The sequence below is a fragment of the Telopea speciosissima genome, chromosome 10 (genome assembly GCF_018873765.1).
Source record: "Telopea speciosissima isolate NSW1024214 ecotype Mountain lineage chromosome 10, Tspe_v1, whole genome shotgun sequence".
Lineage (NCBI taxonomy): Eukaryota > Viridiplantae > Streptophyta > Magnoliopsida > Proteales > Proteaceae > Telopea > Telopea speciosissima.
The window spans coordinates 14,488,092-14,504,027 of NC_057925.1; the positions used below are offsets into that span (position 1 = coordinate 14,488,092).

The 15,936-nt window shown below is 36.4% G+C and overlaps 1 protein-coding gene and 1 long non-coding RNA gene across 2 annotated transcripts in view; one reads left to right on the forward strand and one right to left on the reverse strand.

The window, feature by feature from the left end:
- Positions 1-13,866, forward strand: LOC122641640 (dihydropyrimidinase-like). The gene is made up of 13 exons (XM_043834925.1): positions 1-165; positions 276-428; positions 1,778-1,829; positions 5,513-5,782; positions 5,865-6,076; positions 6,501-6,621; positions 7,546-7,633; positions 7,723-7,801; positions 8,737-8,824; positions 8,936-8,976; positions 9,085-9,137; positions 9,752-9,908; positions 13,671-13,866. The coding sequence occupies exons 1-13, from the start codon at positions 10-12 to the stop codon at positions 13,860-13,862; spliced, it is 1,662 nt and encodes a 553-aa protein (XP_043690860.1). The 5' UTR covers positions 1-9; the 3' UTR covers positions 13,863-13,866.
- The window catches only part of LOC122641642, a 22,837-nt gene continuing 17,262 nt past the window's right edge, over positions 10,362-15,936 (reverse strand). The window contains exon 3 of the long non-coding RNA XR_006329938.1: positions 10,362-10,534. This is a non-coding gene — a long non-coding RNA (uncharacterized LOC122641642). The remainder of the gene's footprint in view (positions 10,535-15,936) is intronic.

Below are 15,936 nucleotides of genomic sequence, written 5' to 3' on the forward strand. Positions count from 1 at the left end.
AGGCTTCTGATGACGAAGCTTCATTTCACTCTTCTTCCATGTTCGATATTCGAAGAGCGAAGATCGATGTCTTCGCGCTACACAGTTCAGCTAATTAACCTCTTCTCTGTTTTACTTTGTCTCCTCGCCATTTTCCCATTGTCAGAATCGGAAAAAGTAGCAGGGGTAAGCGTAATGATATTTTTACTTTAATTCTAGCACTTTAGAATGAAATCTTTTTTTTGTTAATTTTTAAGTTTTTTATGCTAACTGGAGAAGTGGAATATAATTTGCAGTTTTGTCCTGCGGCATATGAAGAGTTGGAGAGTGATTCTTTCTCTTCGAAGCTATTGATTAAAGGAGGAACTGTTGTAAATGCTCATCATCAGGAAATCGCAGATGTTTATGTTGAGGATGGGATTATTGTCTCCGTCAAGCCTAACATCAAGGTATGATCGTTTTATGTTTTGATAGCTTGTACTATGAAACATTTTGAATAGTAAAATAAACTATGTTTATGATAACAATTTGTATTAAGATGAACAGGAAGTCATATATATATTTGTAATCTTAGTTGTTTTCTTAGATGAGGTAATCTGATGTGGAAATTTTGGTTTTGGTTACTTTGAGTGCATGATCAGAGTGTTTTCGAATTTTTCAAAACTATGTAGGAGCAGAACATTTATTCTTGTATGTTCATGAGGTTAATTGTTTCTTCTTCTTATTTTTAAGCTAACTGTTATGTCCAAATCCTGATAATTGGTGCTCAATGAGAAGGAAATTAACAGTTCTGAGATTTGCACATGATGAGTTATTAGTCAACGTCATAAGTTTTAGTTAGTCCTTTTGGTTCCCAAGGATCAAAAGGTGGAAAACTAGTCCATGAGTAGCAATAAGGATACACCATGGCTTGGTATTTGGGAATCTAATCTATCTGTATTTTGTTACTCACCTTCTGGAGGAAATGGGTATTGAGAGGATCTCCCCATAGAATCGAAGTTTAACAATGAAGTGGAGAAGTGCCTCTGGACTGCTGTGAGATTCACTAATTCCAATTGGTAGGAAGCCTTTGTAAGACAAAACAACATTTGACCAATTCTTTAGGAGAATGAAGCAATGACCTATCAAGAGACAAGACAAACATAGTACTAGTATCGCCGAGATGGATGAGCCGTAGGACTAGGAAGGATAGAACTATAAAGCAATGCATTTTTAGGATCTAAGCAGTAGTGCCAAAGGTGACAAGCTGAGGGAAAGGTTAACGGATGGTTTGTGACTTGTGCAACAAAGACAAATGATTGCACAAGTGTGGAGTTGGAATCATGTGGCTGAAGTCAAATAGTTGGGATGGGATTAAGCTTTGTTCGGTTGAGTTTGTTGTAATTTCTCATGGCATGGTAATCATGCCTTAAATCAACAGCAGCATTTAGAAAATAGAAACCTTTACCAAAACTATTTTCTTAGATTATTGCTAATGATTCTGTCTCAATGTTAGGTCTTCAAAATGATCTCCAGTCTTGCTCTCACTTTCATCCAATGAACCGAGGTTTATCTTTTAACAATGACTGACTTGTAACTTAAGTGCCTATATATTCAAACTACTTTAAGCCTCTGGATCCAGATATGGTATGTCAGGGATCTGTGGATCAACTATATGCTTATCTCTTTCTTGGATGATTTTCTTTCTTAGTGCCACATAGCATTTCTATTATGATTTGGTTTTTAGAGAATTCATTATCTAATGCTAGAACATTTTGGGGATTGATATGTATTTGAAGTACTTAATTGTTTCCCACAGGTTGGAGATGATGTTAGAGTGATTGATGCCTCTGGGAAGTATGTTATGCCAGGTGAAATTTCAAACTTTTTGGTATACAAGGAATCAGGGGTATTGGGGTTTCAAATTCTAAAATTTTCAGTAAGATATGGTATAGATAGAGCATTTACCTGATATTATTTAAAAAGTCCATTTCGAAAAATGTTTCAGGGTTGTCAAAGTTGGACATGTGTTTTGGAGTCATGATCATGGTTATAATTTAAAGACCTTTGCGAATTATTATTGTGCTCGGCATCATCTTCATTTTAATTAATATTTAATGTAAGACTAAATTAGGGTTAATTTAGTTCCAAGTAAACCCATAATAAATCATAACAGTCAACTAACATTAACCCCAACAGCAGGGTTTAAGCTAGGGCCAAAACTCAGAAGTAAGTTCTATGTTGTAGTCCAAAATCCAGCCACTCAATAGGGCTGATAACAAGGTCGAATGTATAGGTTCAAGAATATTCAGCAAATCCTCCAAATAGGAACAGAATAGGATGCCCAGATTACAAGTTATCAACAGATCACAAAAATAGAAACTATGGATCAGTGTGTAGAAACCAAACCAGCTTGTAGAACAGAACCAAACTCAGGTCGAGTGGTGTTTGTATAGAGGAGAAACTATGCTGAAAATTTCACTCAATTCTGATGGTTAGGTTGAGAGATATGGGACAGCATCAAATTAGAAGGTTTGGGGTTAGCTTGTAAATCAGCACTGCACCAAGTAGGATCGAATGTAGGGCCTATTGAAGGGAGGCTTTGCTGCAATTTTGGTGAAGTTCTGATGGATGGAAGTGAAGTTATGGAGGTGGAATGAAAATAGAAGGTTTGTATTTTTGGAGGATTCCAGCCAATGGAATGGGGTAGAAGTGGGGATCGAATGGAGGGGGTGATGGAGTGAGGTGATGCTCCAAAACTCTGCAGTTTTTTATGAATGAATATGGAGATTTCCCACTCTGATGTTGCAGCAGAGAGACAACTCGCAGGAGCAGTAGAGGTCTTCAATCGATGGGTACAGCAGCAGCAGCAACGGACTTGGAGTGTTTGGGGATTGATTGCAGCCTTCGAAGGATTCTTCACAGCACTTGTATTGATCAACAGAAGCACAAAGGATCGATTGCAATAGAAGAGAAGGGGGGGTAGGGGAATGGCTCTCTCAGCCTGGGTCTCTCACCCACAGCTATCCAAGCTGTTGAACAAGGAGATTCTCTCATAATTCGATGGCAAGCTTGGCCAGAAAATTCTATTCTAAAAATTGTGTTCCTTCCTTCCAATAAAAGGCCTATTAATAGCTTAGGCAAGCTTACAATAAAAATAGAAACTAATCTAAAATACAAACTTAGGAAAATAGAAATTACTTAATCCTAACTAAAATAGAAGGTAACTAAATTAAAACTACTTGGCTTTATAATTCGGCCTTCTAAACAAGCAAGGAAACAAAAATAGAAACAAACTGAAATTAAAAACTACCTAATATACTTTAGAAAACTTAAAAATAGAACCTAAACTATGGCAGCATTAGGATAGAGTCTTTCTCCACTTGATGGGCCCACAAAATGTTCTAAAAAATATCTCCACACAAGGAAAATATGGGCTGTGACACTGTTCACGTGGACAGCATTTTGGCCTCTTCTTCTTCATGTGTTGTCCTACATCAACTCTAACCCTCCTAGAAAAAATTCGACCTTGAATTTTGAAGAGGATAGGAAGCAGTGTTGTATGGTGCACATCCATCTTCAAGCTGTAGTAGAACTCTGGCAGTTCCTTGATGTCTGGAATGAAATCTTGAAATCATGGCTCTCGTTCTTGGAAGAATTCAGGTGGAAGAATGAACTCTACATAATCTGATTTATAACTAGAGATATCCTTGATTATCATAACAGCAGAATTGTCTTCCGTTGCGGGCTTGAACTCCTCCTTTTCAGACTCCTGTGCACTGGTGATCTCGATGGGTTCTTCTTGTTGGGGGACCATAATCACCTCGGCTGTCTCTTCAGTATCATAATCCAAGAGGTCATCATCATTGTCACCATCAAGGGCTGGATTGACTGACCAATAATCATCGAACTAAGGCTCGCAAATTTGTACATCAGGGTTAGCTTCCATACCCGCAATGATTGAATTTAATGTCTATGATACCTTGATGACTTCAACATAAACTTCCTTGGTAGGACCATTGAGACGTTGTCTAACATCTGCAGAATTTCTTCCAGTGTCATAGTAGCATTCGTAGGAGGTGGACGGTAGCCAGGGCAAGAATAAGCTTTAAACTCTTGGAACTCTTGCTTAAGAGCAATCATGTCGCCTATTATCTTCCTCAGCTCCCTAACACTATCGTCCATGCTGGCCATTGTATGGCTTTGATACCAAATAATGTAAGACTAAATTAGGGTTAATTTAGTCCCAAGTAAACCCTCAATAAATCACAGCAGTCAACTAATATTAACCCCAACAGCAGGGTTTAAGCTAGGGCCGAAACTCAGAAGTAAGGCCTATGATGTAGTCCAAAATCCAGCCACTCAATAGGGCTGAAACAAGGTTGAATATAGGTCCAAGGGTATCCAGCAAACCCTTCAAATAGGAACAGAATAGGATGCCCAGATTACAAGTTATCAACAGATCACAAATATTGAAAGTGAACAAGGAGATTCTCCTATAATTCGATGGCAAGCTTGGCCAGAAAATTCTATCATCAAAAATTTTGTTCCTTCCTTACAATAAGAGGCCTATTAATAGCTTAGGCAAGCTTACAATAAAAATAAAAACTTTCAAAAATAGAAACTTAGGAAAATAGAAACTACTAAATCCTAACTAAACTAGAAAGTAACTAAATTAAAACTACTTGGCTTTATAATTCAGCCTTCTAAACAAGCAAGAAAACAAAAATAGAAACAAACTGAAATTAGAAACTGCCTAATATACTTTCTAAAACTGAAAATAGAACCTAAACTATGGCAGCATTAGGATAGAATCTTTCTCCACTTAATGGGCCCACAAAATCTTCTAAAAAATATCTCCACTCAAGGAAAATATGGGCTGTGACGCTGTTCACGTGAACAGTGTTTTGGCCTCTTCTTCTTCATGTGTTGTCCTACATGAATATTGGTATTAGTTTTCATATTTGTATTCGTATTCATATTTTTGTAGTTTGTTATTTTTGGTTCATGGAATGAATGATGTTTTTAGGATGAGTGCTCAAATTGAGCAGGTGAATGTTTAGAAGCAGTTACTCCAACACCAAGGCAACATACATCTGGTTAGAAATTAGAAGGGACATAAGTTTTGACCATTTAAAAAGCTGTTGGGCCAGAGGACATCAGCTCAGTCAAACGGAATTCTGCTGTTTAGATCTTATCCTGAACAGCTATTATGATCTTCTGATCTGGTTTTATTGAACAAGAGCAGTACATAAATTGGTTAGGTTTACCATTTGTTCTGTTTTTGGTAGCGTCTTTTTCCTGGTGGATATATTAACAGTACATGCTAAGTCCCAAAACTTGCACATTTCATACTCATAATGTGAAGGCTGGGAAGATAACTTGAGTTCAGTTCCTTTGCAAACTTGAGTTTTCTCCTTTTCCGAAATTTATTTGCCTCTTATCTATATTTGACCTCTTATGTACATTCCCAGAATCAACAGTTGATCATGTAAATATAATAATTTAACAATGGTTGATTATGAAAATTAAAAATTATCTTCCTATGTATCAGGAGGAATTGATCCTCACACACACCTGGAGTCAGAGTCTGGTGTTACCAAGACCATTGATGACTTTTTCAGCGGTCAGGTTGGTGCATTGGCGGGGGGAACTACAATGCACATCAACTTTGTCCCACCAATTAATGGGAGTTTATCTACTGGTTTTGAAGTCTTTTCAGAAAGAGCAAAAAAATCATGCATGGATTATGGTTTCCATATGGTCATCGTAAATTGGGATGAGGCTGTTGAAAAAGAGATGGAAATTATGGTCAAGGAGAAAGGTTAGCATGTTGCTCAGCATGGATTTGTTACAGTCAGATATCATGTTATGCTGATGACTGTTTATGGCATTATGATTCATAGGTATCAACTCTTTCAAATTTTTCATGGCCTACAAAGGGATTGCTATGGTCAACGATGAAGTTCTATTGAAAGGCATGAAAAAATGCAAGTCTCTTGGTGCCTTGGCTATGGTTCATGGAGAAAATGGTGATGCTGTTGCCGAAGGACAGCAAATGATGATTGATCTTGGTATAACTGGTCCAGAAGGACATGCACTTTCTAGGCCCCCTGTGGTAATAAGAATATGTTCTTTTTGTCAATTGCTTGTAGTTTGTATTGCTTTGGTTTACTTATCCAACCTAAAAGCTTAAGCTTGTATGTAGAGAGGCCCAACTGGTATACGAGGGCATCCAAGGTCCGAGAGTTTTCTAATGTGCTATTATTCTCAATTCTCCCCCTCATGTATTGCCCCACTTTTAGGTGGGCGTACACGTTACAGGTGTGCCACTCTTTTAGGTGATACCATGTTGAAGTATCCTACCCGAAAGCTTAAAAGAAAGAATGTTAATGAAAAAAAGAAGGATAGGAAGGTAAAAAAAATTAGAGTTTAGGTGTATTGTGCTGAATGTACAAGAGGTTTGCTGTCTAGGGTGTGTTTATAGATTTGGTCTTTGTCCCAATGACAGTTTACATATCAGTAAGTTACTGCTCTTGCAGCTGGAAGGAGAGGCAACTGCTAGAGCCATTCGGTTGGCAGCTTTTGTGAACACACCACTTTATGTCGTTCATGTGATGAGTATTGATGCACTTGAAGAGATAGCCAAAGCTCGACAAGCAGGTTTGAAATTGTTAAAGTATATATTGAGCTCTAACGTTAGGGCTGTTTCGATTAGAATATTTAATCGAGGCAGCACTAACCCTAGAGCTCCATATATACTTTAACAGAAATGTTTTCAGTATATGTTCTTGCTCTTGAATTTATTTGATGGCCTTAATTTGTAGTTTACTAGATATATCACTGGTTCCTTGAAACATTTTTTTTCTCAAGTTATTTTGAAATGGATGCTTGAATGTAAATTTTCCAGCTATGTGATGCATGGTGGTCTATTTTTTTTTTTTTTAACTATGATCCATTGCATATGACTGCATACATTCTATCCACAATTAAAACCTATTGGAATCTTAATTGTGACAATGAAGCAATTGTTACCAGAAGTGAGACTGGGGAGAGAAGATATAGGTGCTGTAGTGAATTGACAGATGAAACAAGTAATATAATTGAGTGATTGACTAAAGATTCTGTTGGAGATAATTAAAATGATTTTCTCTCTCTAAATTAAAGAGAAAAAAAGCCACGTGGCATAGATATCTGCCCATGTAGGAATACATTTTTCTGATGCTGGTTGAGGAGACCCACTTCCTTTATAGAAATAAAAAACAAAGAAAAAAATGATCAGAGGATTGGAGGTGGGACAGATGGAGAGAAACACCATTCTCTTTTCTATTATATCTATTGATCTTTGTTTACTTCTCTCTCTCTCACACATACATACATTCATCTTCTTATATCCATTTCTGTATCTATATAAATAGGGAGAAGTGCTTGTTAGTGATAAATATTCATTCAATGCCCATCTGTTGTCATAAGTCAAATTGATTGCTGATATTTTAATTCTATGGCTGCAAAACAATCTCCAATGCATTTGCAATATACTAATGGTGGGTTTAAACAATTGCATTTAACGATTATTCCAAACTGCAGGTCAAAGGGTTATTGGAGAGCCAATAGCTGCTGGATTGGCACTTGATGATTCGGGGATTTTTGACCCTGACTTCACCACTGCCGCAAAGTAAGAACCTTATGCTTTTCATTTCATTAACTATTTTTGTATTCAATTAAAAAGCTATTCCAACCATCCTGTGACCTTTGCTTTTTCAGGTATGTCATAAGTCCTCCAATAAGGAAAGCAGGACATGATAAAGCTCTTCAAGCTGCCCTATCTATGGGAGTTTTGCAGGTCTCTTTTTCATCTTTGGGCTTGATAGGTCTCCCCACCCCCTCCCTGCAGATGCCACATGGATAAGAATAAGGTTTAGGAAAGAAAGGGTGTGAGCTTGTAAGCTCTACATATCCATTACATGAAATTGCTTCATCTAGATGCAGCTTCTGGAAATTCTTAGTTTTTCTCATAGCTCAGAAATTGGATCGTTAACTGAGGGAAGTTTCTATTATTAAGATGCCTTACTCATAACATTGGTCCTGTCAATGTTTTATACTTTCCGTCTTGTACTAAAGTTATGGACTATGAACTTTAGTTGTAAGCCCACAAATACCATCCTCTTGCACTGGTACTATTTAAGCATCATTATTTGATATCAAACTTCAATTTGATGGGTGCCGCCGGCAAGATACATTCTATAACTTGGTCCAACTTACTGAACTCAATCACTCTTTCTGTAACATTCTTTGGAGATCAAAACAAAAGACCTACTGAAGAGTGTTGTTACTTATAGTTTCCACATAATAAATAGATCATTTGCACTGAATTCACATAGGATTTATCATATGATGGATCCAAGCGTACATCTAAGCCAGAAGTACTACTAGCATGGAAATTATTGACCTGATCCAGGTTTCAGGTTAGATATTCCCATACCCAGTAAATATCCTCACTGGGTGTTTCTTGGAATGAGCTGTACCTCAACCATATCTGCCTGATCTAGTGGCTTTACTTCTACGCCTCTTGTTGGGAGATCCCATATCTAGCTTAGAGTTTCTGGTCTCCACTATTCACCTGAATTACTGTGCCCCTTGGTTGACTTTCTTTCATTTCTACCTCATCTTGTATTCCCTTTTGTTGTCTTACAATTTTGATTCAATTTTATCCCGTGAGTTGAATGGCTACAGAAAAGAGGTTCCATTTAATCACTGAAAATTTTCAACCCTTTGCAGCTTGTAGGAACTGATCATTGTTCATTCAATTCCACACAAAAAGCCCTTGGTATTGATGACTTCCGAAAAATTCCAAATGGTCTCAACGGTAATCACAATGGACTGATTTACTTTGATCATCCTGGGTTATTCAATGGGATATAATTTGCACTCTAATATTTATTTGATTCATATTTGTGACAATCCTTGAGATTCATAGGTATTGAAGAAAGGATGCATTTGGTCTGGGATACTATGGTGGTAAGCTGTCGTGTATTTTGTAACTAGTATCAAGTAAACCAAGTGGCTGTAAATATATTTTTTGGGGGGCTCTGGTCTGTCTTCTTCTCATAACGTCTTTTGATGCAGGAATCTGGCTTAATATCTCCTCCTGACTATGTCAGAATTACAAGCACTGAATGGTATTTTCTGGCTCTCTATGTATAAGATACTATTGGTAGAGTTACTGAAAGAAGTAGGTTATATCTAGTAAAATGATAATATAGTGTAACTGAAGAGGGCTAGGCTTCACGATTGGTATGCACAGCTGCAAAATCAATCTTCCATGAAATCAGGCTGAGCAGATGATTCGGACACTGATGATTGGTACTTGCTGGAAATCAGGTCTCCTCTTACTCACAAAGAAAAAAAAAGTGTATTGACGCTTTGATCAGTACTTATAATCATCCAATGTCCTATTTTTGGGTCAGGAGATCTACCATTACCAACAATGGCCATAACCCACCACCTCATCTGCCAGGTGGAGGATTGAGGGATATAAGATATGGACCATATGGCACCGGAGCTCTAAGCTGTCTCATGGTCAATTACTTACCTGTGTAGCCTACTATTTTTTCTTCTACCTTCTAGGTTTAATGAGCTATATTGGTGACTAGAGGAATTAGGGAAATGTGAAGATAATTCCTTGCATTGTAAACGACTTTGTAGTTTCTTGCTCCATAGTCCTGTTTGCAAGAAGTTGATTTTTATTTGTGTAACTTCCTTCCCGAAGTATAACTTCTGAAATTTTTGGCAGTGCTCGAATTTTTAATATATATCCAAGAAAGGGAGCAATACTTGCTGGATCTGATGCTGATATAATCATTCTCAATCCTAATGCAAGCTTTGAAATAAGTGCAGCCACTCACCACACACGCTCAGACATCAATGTCTTTGAAGGAAAGAGAGGAAAGGTAGTTTTATCATAAAAAATTATTTCTTATATTGGCAGTGAATTGTTTACAGCAATATGATTCAGGAAACAGTTAAATCATATATTCATCTACTAACAGTTAACTGCTTATCCCGCTTTCGGCTTATCATGCTTTGCTTTGGGCCATCTAAGCTTAGATGGCCTCCCTATTGAATGGACCATATTAATTTCATCTATTAAGGTTATTGTCTTATATACCTGATCTCTATCATGAATGCTTAAGGTTTTTATAGAACTTATCTGAATGCCAAAATTATAGTCTGCTACCAGCATTTGGACAGCAAATTTATGTTTTTTATCCATGCCATCTAATCGATAGGCCTTACTTTGAATGGACCATATGCCCCAAAATCACAGTGATTGTGTGATCCTAGTTACAAAATTACAGATGTGAAGATAGCTTTGACAAGAGTCACAAATCTTACTACTATTATATACTGTTGAATATCAAACAAATTGGTGAACTGTGAGCTTATTTGTCATACAGTAAGCATTGGATCATTGGATATATCTGCACTTTTCTGTTGGCATATATATCTGTTGGCCTTTGATGAATAATATGACAGATGTTTTAGCCATTGGAATGAAGCTCATGAATTTTCATCTCTATCATGTTGACTTTAATGAGACCTTTGTATCCCTTTTCAGGGCTATCGACTTTTTAACGAGTATAGAGTATAGATATGTAATATTGAAACAAACATTAATGTTGTTAATAAGAATGGATTCTTCAATCCAGGGGTTGGACCACTGACTTTTTCTTTTCCCTCTAAAATGATCGATACTTTTAACAGAATATTCCAATTGGATTGTCAGACTGGGCAGCCGGACAGTTGGTCTTTTCGTCTGTCTGATCCAACTCTTGTCCATTTTCTAAAAACATTGCTTTAATCTTTCCTATTCCTTTACAGAATTGAACACCCACCCCCCACCCCCCTTTCCCAACAAAAAAAAGGGGGGGAAATGTGGCCAATTGTTTGCTCTGCCCATTTTTTATTCAGGTCTTTTTTATTGTTTTTTATTCTAGTTCTAAAACCATGTTTGGTCTTTGGATGGATATAACTTTGGTGACGGTGAGTTGGTGTCAGACATGGACTGGACTTGTTAGACAATAGCTTTCCACTTGTCAGATAAGTTGCATCCACCAAGGATCTGTGAAGGTCCTCATAAAATTAGGCTCATCAGGATTAGTTTACCATTTGCAATTTGATTCAAAAGGAATCATGAAATGATTAACAGATAATTTGCATCTTGAGTTACCTCACAACACTGAAGAATTCCAATTGGTTCAATGCAATTGAATCAGAAAAATCAAAGCCTTGTTCAAATGGTTGCTTTTGAGCTATATTGTACAGATTAAATGGATTTACTAAATGGAACAGACATAATTATGCAAAGGAGTTAATAGATGATTTTTTTTTTTTTGGATGAATAAATAATTCAATTACCAAAGGGAGAAAGAAAAAATGGGATGAGTGAATTTAGTGAACTAATGCCACGTATAACTGTTAATCCCAGCAAGCTTTTGAAAATCTGGTTTTGCTGGTTAGATGAATTTAGTGAACTATTGCCATGAATAACTGTTAATGCCAGCAAGCTTTTGAAATCTGGTTTGCCACAAATGTCCAACAAATTTGATTCACAAGTAAGGCTTGTGAAACTGTAATTTGAACCTGTATTGACTTGTACCATCTGGCTCATTTGTTAAAATAGTAAACCTGTTGAAAACCTGATTAGTATTTCGATAATGCTGAAATAATCTATGTACAATAGATGTGCTAATGTGCCTTTCTTTTGAGAGGGGACATAGCTGGAGAAACCTTATGCTCAGACAGTGCTAAGAGTTTGTTCTGTTTTATTTCTTAGGCCTTTTACTTGACCATTTATTACAGTTTCATCCATCCATGTTTTGAGTCTCCATCAGATGGTCAGTCTATTCCAGTTATTGCTACCTAAAGTTTCTGACTGATTTAAGGAGAGCAGATAAGAACAAGGACTGTTGTGATTGATAATCTGCCAAAAGAATTATAAAATTGATAAGGTTCTATGCTTCCTTGTCTATGAGTTTATTTTTTAAATGGAAAGAAAAACATTTTCATTGAATTGCATCTAGTCAGTGGTTAGTGCTAACCTAATCAGTTTTATTTTGAGTTTCTAGGGTAATAGGATCTGAGAAGAGGAAAGCAAAATGTCAAGAAAGAAAAATATGGAATGCAAAATAGATCTTGTGCTGAGCCTTCCTCTTTCATCTATTCATATTTTAAAGATGTGGATTAACAAGTAATAACCCAATGCACGACACGGTAATACCGATAAATCCACTAGTGCATTACATATTCTCAACTGACACAATACTGGAAAGTGATGCTTTAGTGGTCTTGAAGTCATGTCTCAGATACCCTGACATGCTAATGTTCTAGGGAAAATACTAGGTTCTCCTCGTTGAAGATGATTGTATGTGTTGTCTGTTAGGTTCTCCTCACTGAAAGATTGAAGGTGCATCTTGTCTCCAGTTTGAAAATAATATATGTGCTACAATACCCTAGATGCATTCCTGGATTGGAGGACCTAAAGTAACAGTCACTCATCTTAGAAATGCCATAGCTTTATTCATTTTTTGAAAGCATCTTTCTCTCTCCAAGCAACTTTATAAGGCATAGTAGAGTTTGGAAAGAAGAGATGTTAAAAAACATTCAGATAAAGGGTTCCATTAATACTACTTGAAAATTTAGTTTCTGAGTGCATTATTTTCCCTGTATGGGCTCTGGTTGGTAGTCCTGTGGCTCAGTAGGAAACCTTTGGTAAAATATCTGGGACATGTCAATACAGAAATAAGAAATACCAATTGTTCTTACTTGGTGTTTGAGGTAATCCATAATCATCGTGAGGAATTTTTTACCAAACAAACAAAAAAAAATCATTCTGAGGAACAATGTCCCAAGTACAGATAGTAAGAAGACTGCATACTCTTATTTGTGTTTTAGCTTGCAAGGCTACTTCAAATGCTTAAAATGGTTACTAGATTAAACCTTATGCTTATGTTTAATTTGTTCCAATGTCCCTCTAGAAGGCATGAAAGCTATATTTGTTGCATTGTCTGGAATTAATTAGGAGGCAATAAAGTAAAAGTCAGCCAGGATGTTTTACAAGATCCCTTGCATGTGAATTTCTTCCTTTTTCATGTTCTGGTTTTTTATTTTTTTATTTTTTTGTTGGGGGAGGGGGGAGGGAGGTTCTGCTTATATGACCCTCTCAACGTCCGGTTATTTTCAGCCAGATGTTTAGACTACACCCAACTTACAGTCCAAAATGTAGATCTTAGGAGTGAAGTTCTCCTATAATGAATAACTTTTTAAAAGAACAAACTAGTTTCATATCAGAAAACTGGTATTCTTAGTTACTAGAACACTTATTTCCACAAATAATATTAATGTAAATATCCCTATATAACTGATAACTGTAACATATATTTCTGACCTAGAATTTTTTCCTCAGTAATGAAACGTTTACAGGAAACTTTGCATCAAATAACATCAATAACTAATCATCCATTTCCACACTAAACATTAGAGCTCTAATTTAACTACTTTTCATTTCATATATAAGTTCTTTTTTACATTACACATGTGGTTGTAATTGCCATAGGCATGATCACTCCAGCATATTATCGGTACCTCTTGCAAGGATAAACATACTAAAGAATGTTAGCTTTTAATTGTTTGAACTTCTTTTAAAAATACAGGGAAAAATAGAAGTGACCATTGCTGGAGGAAAAGTAGTGTGGGAAGATGGTGAACTCAAGGTTGTACGTGGTTCTGGAAGGTACATTGAAATGCCACCCTACAGTTACCTTTTCAATGGTTTGGATAAAGTTGATGCAGCATACCTGTCATCTTTGGGTGCTCCTGTTCAGCGTTTCAAAGCCGCAACTTGAATAAAATATAAATAAAAAAGGGCGTACCTAGTACACGAGGCTCCCGCCACTGTGGGGTCTGGGGAGGGTCATAATGTACGCAGCCTTACCCCTGTTTTCGCAGAGAAGCTGTTTCCAGAAAATAAAAGAGAAATAATAAGAAAAATTATGGAAATATATGATATGTAGTTGTGGCCTTGGGATAAATAAGATCTTGAGGGCTGTGCATGCTCAAATGTATTTCAATTCAAACTCAGATATGGAAGTGCATTAAAAGGATTTGAATATAATTTCGTGTACATGGAACTTTAACTTTTCTGTTTGCATTATATAATATGATTAGTTTCTTCTTCTTTTTCACAAACTGGATCGTCAATAACTAATCAATGATCTTTGAAGTAAACATAAAGGTTGGGATTGGATCATGACCTGGATCCTGCAATATTATGAACTAGAAAACTGAGTTGTCTCGGTGAGATCTCGGCCGAGTTGGTGCATTTTTATGTCGAATTTTGGCCCATGGTTTTGGTGCTATATGACCTAATTAGGTCATGAAACTTACAGAACAACCTATTTTGGGCCTTATAAACAGGGTGGAACCCTTAGGTTTTTTAAAAATCACATCCAAAGTGGTAGTTTGATTTAGGGCCCTATCTTAGTATTAGAACACATATAGTTCAGTTTTTTTTTTTTTTTTAAATGCATTTGTTCCAAGCTTGGTTGTGTAAGATTTGGTCAAAAAATCAGCAATTGGGGGGGTGTTTTGCTGTGCATTCACAATCGAAACCTTCCGAGACAAATGAGATTGGTCAAAATTTCAACCAGATCTCGTTGAGACAATGTATTTATATTAAGTGAGTTGTTAACTTCTTGCTGAAACAAGATATCGGGCCGAGATTTCGGCAAACCATGTTAGTTGGTATTGTATGTGATCTCGACTTGACCCTTATCGAAATCAAGAAAATCATCGAGATCGAACCATGACTACATACAAACAAAAGCCGTATTACACCTTCACAATTGCCAAGGCATTTTTCTCCTTTTCCATTGTTGGTTTATATTTCCATAATTGGTTTATTGATATCATATTATCAGTAAACCAATTATGGAAATAGACCAACTTCTTTATAGTTGATATCATATTATTAGTAAACCAATTTCTGAATTAGCCAACATGATTTAGGCCTTCTTTTTTTTTTAACCCCTCAAATTCTGGATATTTTATTCATCCAAAAAAAAGTTTTTTTTTTTTAGGGGGGGGGGAGGGGGATAGGTAGGTCCCAAGGAGAGTTCAACTCATGACCTCTTAAACCGTGAAGTTGGTCCTTGCCAACTGAGCTAACCCCTTTGGGGTAAGATAAAGTAGTTGTAATGGCAATAGAGGTGAAGCCTTCTAAATCTAAGCTGAAAAGAAAGAAGAAGAAGACTAATAAGGATAAGGCTTTGAAGGTCAAAGGAATAGAGAAAAAGAACCCGCTAAAGGAAAATGTTTCCATTGCAATAAACTTGGATATTGGAAACGGAACTGTCGCACTTATTGCCTCTCTGAAAAGTAGCCGGAAGAAGGTATTATCAAAATTCTTGTCTTAATTGAATCCATTTTGTTGGTAAGACAGAATGACCCATGGTTGGCAATCCCCTGCACATGTTTACGATAAGTTGTATGGGTTTAAGGAGACAAGAAAGCCACATCAGAATGAAGTACATTTCAGAATGAGAACATGAGCAGTAGCTATATGAACATTTGTTTTTAAGTTTTGAAATTTCTGTTTTAATTTTAAAGGATTGTTACCATGTCTCGAATTTTAATAGTAAATCATTTTAGTTTTGAAGTTAATTTCAGAAGGTTGGTTATGTATTTTAATTCAGTTAAAAACTTATTATTTGCAATAATTATAGATTTACTGCCTTTGGGATTTTAGAAAAATGTTTTATTTTCTAAATTTTGTTTAAAAAAATGAGGTTTCCAGGTGTGGATTTGAAAAGAAGGCATGGTCTTGTAGACTCCACTTACCTGTGACACCTTAGGTTCATATTTGAGTAGAAGGAATTAACAGGTTAACTAAAGATAGACCTTTAGAAAGTCTAAAGGAGA

Bases quoted from the DNA above. Each gene is read 5' to 3' on its own strand.
- LOC122641640 (XM_043834925.1), top strand. From the start codon at position 10: ATGACGAAGCTTCATTTCACTCTTCTTCCATGTTCGATATTCGAAGAG. The intron at 7,634-7,722 runs GTAAGAACCTTA...TTGCTTTTTCAG, and splicing joins GACTTCACCACTGCCGCAAA to GTATGTCATAAGTCCTCCAA. The intron at 9,138-9,751 runs GTATTTTCTGGC...AATTTTTGGCAG, and splicing joins AGAATTACAAGCACTGAATG to TGCTCGAATTTTTAATATAT.